The sequence below is a fragment of the Chiloscyllium plagiosum genome, unplaced genomic scaffold (genome assembly GCF_004010195.1).
Source record: "Chiloscyllium plagiosum isolate BGI_BamShark_2017 unplaced genomic scaffold, ASM401019v2 scaf_13207, whole genome shotgun sequence".
NCBI lineage: Eukaryota > Metazoa > Chordata > Chondrichthyes > Orectolobiformes > Hemiscylliidae > Chiloscyllium > Chiloscyllium plagiosum.
This window is the reverse complement of record NW_025212655.1, coordinates 23,101-27,993: the sequence shown is the minus strand read 5'-3', so window position 1 is coordinate 27,993 and position 4,893 is coordinate 23,101. Positions and strand designations below refer to the sequence as shown.

General features: G+C 50.6%; 1 protein-coding gene across 1 annotated transcript in view; it reads right to left on the bottom strand.

Annotated features, from left to right (window-relative positions):
* Positions 1-196: 196 nt before the first annotated feature.
* The window catches only part of LOC122547432, a 6,346-nt gene continuing 1,649 nt past the window's right edge, over positions 197-4,893 (bottom strand). The window contains exons 2-3 of the mRNA XM_043686054.1: positions 1,061-2,640; positions 197-1,003 (exon numbers count right to left, since the gene is read on the bottom strand). Coding sequence (XP_043541989.1) covers positions 938-1,003; positions 1,061-2,640 — 1,646 coding nt within the window. The 3' untranslated portion in view covers positions 197-937. The remainder of the gene's footprint in view (positions 1,004-1,060; positions 2,641-4,893) is intronic.

Genomic DNA, 4,893 nt, shown 5'->3' with positions numbered 1-4,893 from the left:
AGGGGTAAATTGTGCAGCAATGAAAGGGGGAGTAGTCCGAATGTTGAAATTGAGTCAAATGGTAGGGGGTGGAGTGTGAGGGAATAGAGGAAGACCGGGTAAGCCTGGGCACTGATTGGAGGAAAAGGGATAAGAGGAAGTGGACATACGATGGGGACTGTCCCTTTTTGAACGGTTTGCATCGTTACAGAATTCCTTGTTTCTGTGACAGTCTGTGGGTGATTGACCACCTCCCCCCACCCCCCCACATATACCTCTTTGTTCTTCTGCAAGCATGCACCCTGTGGCCATTGGTACCCGGGAGGCAGGTGAGGGGGGGATTAAGGGTGCCAGGAGCACCCCATCTTTGGCACGGTCTCTGGCCAGCTTCTGCCAACCAGCTGACAATCACACTGTCCCTGGGCACCCAAAATCCACAGCTGAACAGTCTCTTCATTCCCTGACCACGAGTTGCTCATCCTGGGTGAGGCAGTACTCTATAAACGGGGGGGGGGGGGTGAGGAGAAAGAACGCAGCCCCTCAGGGAGACCTTCTATCCACTCCCATTAAGGGATAGTCCCTTATTCTGAATGTGTGACCTGTGAAGGGATATCTTACCAACTCCCCCCTCCCAGTATCTCGAGGGACAGTCTACAGTCTCCAAGGTGACTTGGGAGTGGATCGCGAGGGTGAAGGAAGTGCTTTACCACCGCAGAGGGAGAAAGGAGGGTGCGAGCAATTGAGCCGGCCCAGGGAGAGTTGACAGTGTAATGACTGAACAAGACTGTGGAATATCTTAACAGCACTACCCACCCGAGAAAACTCCAATCTGTACTGAAGACCCTCAGTCCAAACGCCTCTCACTCAACAACCGCGCTCCTCGATTAGGAGTGACTGGGTGAGGGCAGGGGTTGGGGGGAGCAAGAGGACACAGAGACAGCGCGTTGGGAAGAAGGGGTTATAAAACCTGGGTGGGGGGGGGTTGAAGGGTAGAGAATAAATCTGTCTCATTTGTAGGAAAGGGGTTAAAACTGGGAAGGGGCCATAAAGAGTAAATCCAAGTCTCTTTCACAGGAAAGGGGTTAAAACTGGGAAGGGGCCATAAAGAGTAAATCCAAGTCTCTTTCACAGGAAAGGGGTTAAAACTGGGAAGGGGCCATAAAGAGTAAATCCAAGTCTCTTTCACAGGAAAGGGGTTAAAACTGGGAAGGGGCCATAAAGAGTAAATCCAAGTCTCTTTCACAGGAAAGGGGTTAAAACTGGGAAGGGGCCATAAAGAGTAAATCCAAGTCTCTTTCACAGGAAAGGGGTTAAAACTGGGAAGGGGCCATAAAGAGTAAATCCAAGTCTCTTTCACAGGAAAGGGGTTAAAACTGGGAAGGGGCCATAAAGAGTAAATCCAAGTCTCTTTCACAGGAAAGGGGTTAAAACTGGGAAGGGGCCATAAAGAGTAAATCCAAGTCTCTTTCACAGGAAAGGGGTTAAAACTGGGAAGGGGCCATAAAGAGTAAATCCAAGTCTCTTTCACAGGAAAGGGGTTAAAACTGGGAAGGGGCCATAAAGAGTAAATCCAAGTCTCTTTCACAGGAAAGGGGTTAAAACTGGGAAGGGGCCATAAAGAGTAAATCCAAGTCTCTTTCACAGGAAAGGGGTTAAAACTGGGAAGGGGCCATAAAGAGTAAATCCAAGTCTCTTTCACAGGAAAGGGGTTAAAACTGGGAAGGGGCCATAAAGAGTAAATCCAAGTCTCTTTCACAGGAAAGGGGTTAAAACTGGGAAGGGGCCATAAAGAGTAAATCCAAGTCTCTTTCACAGGAAAGGGGTTAAAACTGGGAAGGGGCCATAAAGAGTAAATCCAAGTCTCTTTCACAGGAAAGGGGTTAAAACTGGGAAGGGGCCATAAAGAGTAAATCCAAGTCTCTTTCACAGGAAAGGGGTTAAAACTGGGAAGGGGCCATAAAGAGTAAATCCAAGTCTCTTTCACAGGAAAGGGGTTAAAACTGGGAAGGGGCCATAAAGAGTAAATCCAAGTCTCTTTCACAGGAAAGGGGTTAAAACTGGGAAGGGGCCATAAAGAGTAAATCCAAGTCTCTTTCACAGGAAAGGGGTTAAAACTGGGAAGGGGCCATAAAGAGTAAATCCAAGTCTCTTTCACAGGAAAGGGGTTAAAACTGGGAAGGGGCCATAAAGAGTAAATCCAAGTCTCTTTCACAGGAAAGGGGTTAAAACTGGGAAGGGGCCATAAAGAGTAAATCCAAGTCTCTTTCACAGGAAAGGGGTTAAAACTGGGAAGGGGCCATAAAGAGTAAATCCAAGTCTCTTTCACAGGAAAGGGGTTAAAACTGGGAAGGGGCCATAAAGAGTAAATCCAAGTCTCTTTCACAGGAAAGGGGTTAAAACTGGGAAGGGGCCATAAAGAGTAAATCCAAGTCTCTTTCACAGGAAAGGGGTTAAAACTGGGAAGGGGCCATAAAGAGTAAATCCAAGTCTCTTTCACAGGAAAGGGGTTAAAACTGGGAAGGGGCCATAAAGAGTAAATCCAAGTCTCTTTCACAGGAAAGGGGTTAAAACTGGGAAGGGGCCATAAAGAGTAAATCCAAGTCTCTTTCACAGGAAAGGGGTTAAAACTGGGAAGGGGCCATAAAGAGTAAATCCAAGTCTCTTTCACAGGAAAGGGGTTAAAACTGGGAAGGGGCCATACACGGGGGGGGGGGTGGAGTGAGGTGGGGGGAGGGCACCATCACCTGGACAATGTTCCCCGATCGGTTTCCCCCTCCTCGTTCTGAGAGTTCCCCCTGACTGTCTCCACTGTTTGTGGCACGTTACCCATTAACTCGGTTAAAGTTTTCCTCGAAAGAGTTGAACGGCCACACTGCAGGAAGCCACTCGACCCGTCGATCCACGCAGGAACAGTCGCGCCCTCCTATTCCCCTGCGCAATGGATCAAACCATCTCCACCTCCTGAATGGTTACCCAGGAGGGAAGACGAAAACTGCTGCTTTTATCCGGCTTCGCTTGCCTGTACAGACCTGAACGCAAAGGATGGCAAAGGACCTTTGAACTTAACCAGCGCGTTGTGCTAACCTTCTGTTAATGGGTGGGCAGAGTGAGATCCCTTCACAGCTTCATTGAGATCTGTCGGTTTGATGGTTACTCTCAATTTTCCAGGTCTGTTTTACCCGCTGCTGTACTGCTGCAGATCCACACTGACTCATCAAAGTGGCTACACTGCTTCAGAAGAGTGCAAGGGTGATCCTATTGAAACATCCAGGATTTTGAGGTTCATTGACAGGATAGGTGTTGAAATGATGCTTCCACTGGGTTGTGAGTGATCATTGTGTACATTGGGTAGGGTGTGATCAGTTCCTGGTTTAGGTGGAGAGTGATGGGGACCTGGTTTAGGTAGAGGGGTGATAACATCCTGGTTTACGTAGGGGTGTTACCAGTCCCTGGTTTAGGGAGGGAGGTGAAAGTCCCTGGTTTAGTAGGGATGTGTTCAGGCCCTGGTTTAGGTAGGGGTGTAATCAGGCCTTGGTTTAGGTAAGGGGGTGATCAATCCCTGGTTTAGGTAGGGGTGGGATCAGGCCCTGGTTTAGGTAGGGGTGTGATCATGCCCCGGTTTAGGTAGGGGGGTGATCAGGCCCTGGTTTAGGTAGGGGGTGATCAGGCCCTGGTTTAGGTATGGGTGTGATCATGCCCTGGTTTAGGTAGGGGGGTGATCAGGCCCTGGTTTAGGTAGGGGGGGTGATCAGGCCCTGGTTTAGGTAGGGGGGTGATCAGGCCCTGGTTTAAGTAGGGGTGTGATCAGGCCCTGGTTTAGGTAGGGGGATGATCAGGCCCTGGTTTAGGTAGGGGTATGATCTGGCCCTGGATTAGGTAGGGGTGGGATCAGGCCTTGGTTTAGGTAGGGTGGGATCAGGCCTTGGTTTAGGTAGGGGGATGATCAGGCCCTGGTTTAGGTAGGGGGGTGATCAGGCCCTGGTTTAGGTAGGGGTGTGATCAGGCCCTGGTTTAGGTAGGGGGATGATCAGGCCCTGGTTTAGATAGGGGTATGATCTGGCCCTGGATTAGGTAGGGGGATGATCAGGCCCTGGTTTAGGTAGGGGGGTGATCAGGCCCTGGTTTAGGTAGGGGTGGGATCAGGCCCTGGTTTAGGTAGGGGTGTGATCAGGCCCTGGTTTAGGTAGGGATGTGATCAGGCCCTGGTTTAGGTAGGGGTGGGATCAGGCCCTGGTTTAGGTAGGGGTGGGATCAGGCCTTGGTTTAGGTAGGGGGGTGATCAGGCCCTGGTTTAGGTAGGGGGTGTGATCAGGCTCTGGTTTAGGTAGGGGGGTGATCAGGCCCTGGTTTAGGTAGGGGTGTGATCAGACCCTAGTTTAGGTAGGGGGGTGATCAGGCCCTGGTTTAGGTTGGGGGGTGATCAGGCCCTGGTTTAAGTAGGGATCTGATCAGGCTCTGGTTTCGATAGAGGTGTGATCATGCCCTGGTTTAGGTAAGGGTGGGATCAGACCCTGGTTTAGGTAGTGGGATGATCAGGCCCTGGTTTAGGTAGGGGTGTGATCAGGCCCTGGATTAGGTAGGGGTGTGATCAGCCCTGGTTTAGATAGGGGTATGATCTGGCCCTGGATTAGGTAGTGGGATGATCAGGCCCTGGTTTAGGTAGGGATGTGATCAGGCCCTGGTTTAGGTAAGGGGATGATCAGGCCCTGGTTTAGGTAGGGGTGGGATCAGAGCTGAAAATGTGTTGCTGGAAAAGCGCAGCAGGTCAGGCAGCATCCAGGGAACCGGAGAATCGACGTTTCAGGCATAAGCCCTTCTTCAGGAATGAGGAAAGTGTGTCCAGCAGGCTAAGATAAAAGGTAGGGAGGAGGGACTTGGGGAAGGGGCGTTGGAAATGCGATAGGTGGAAAGAGG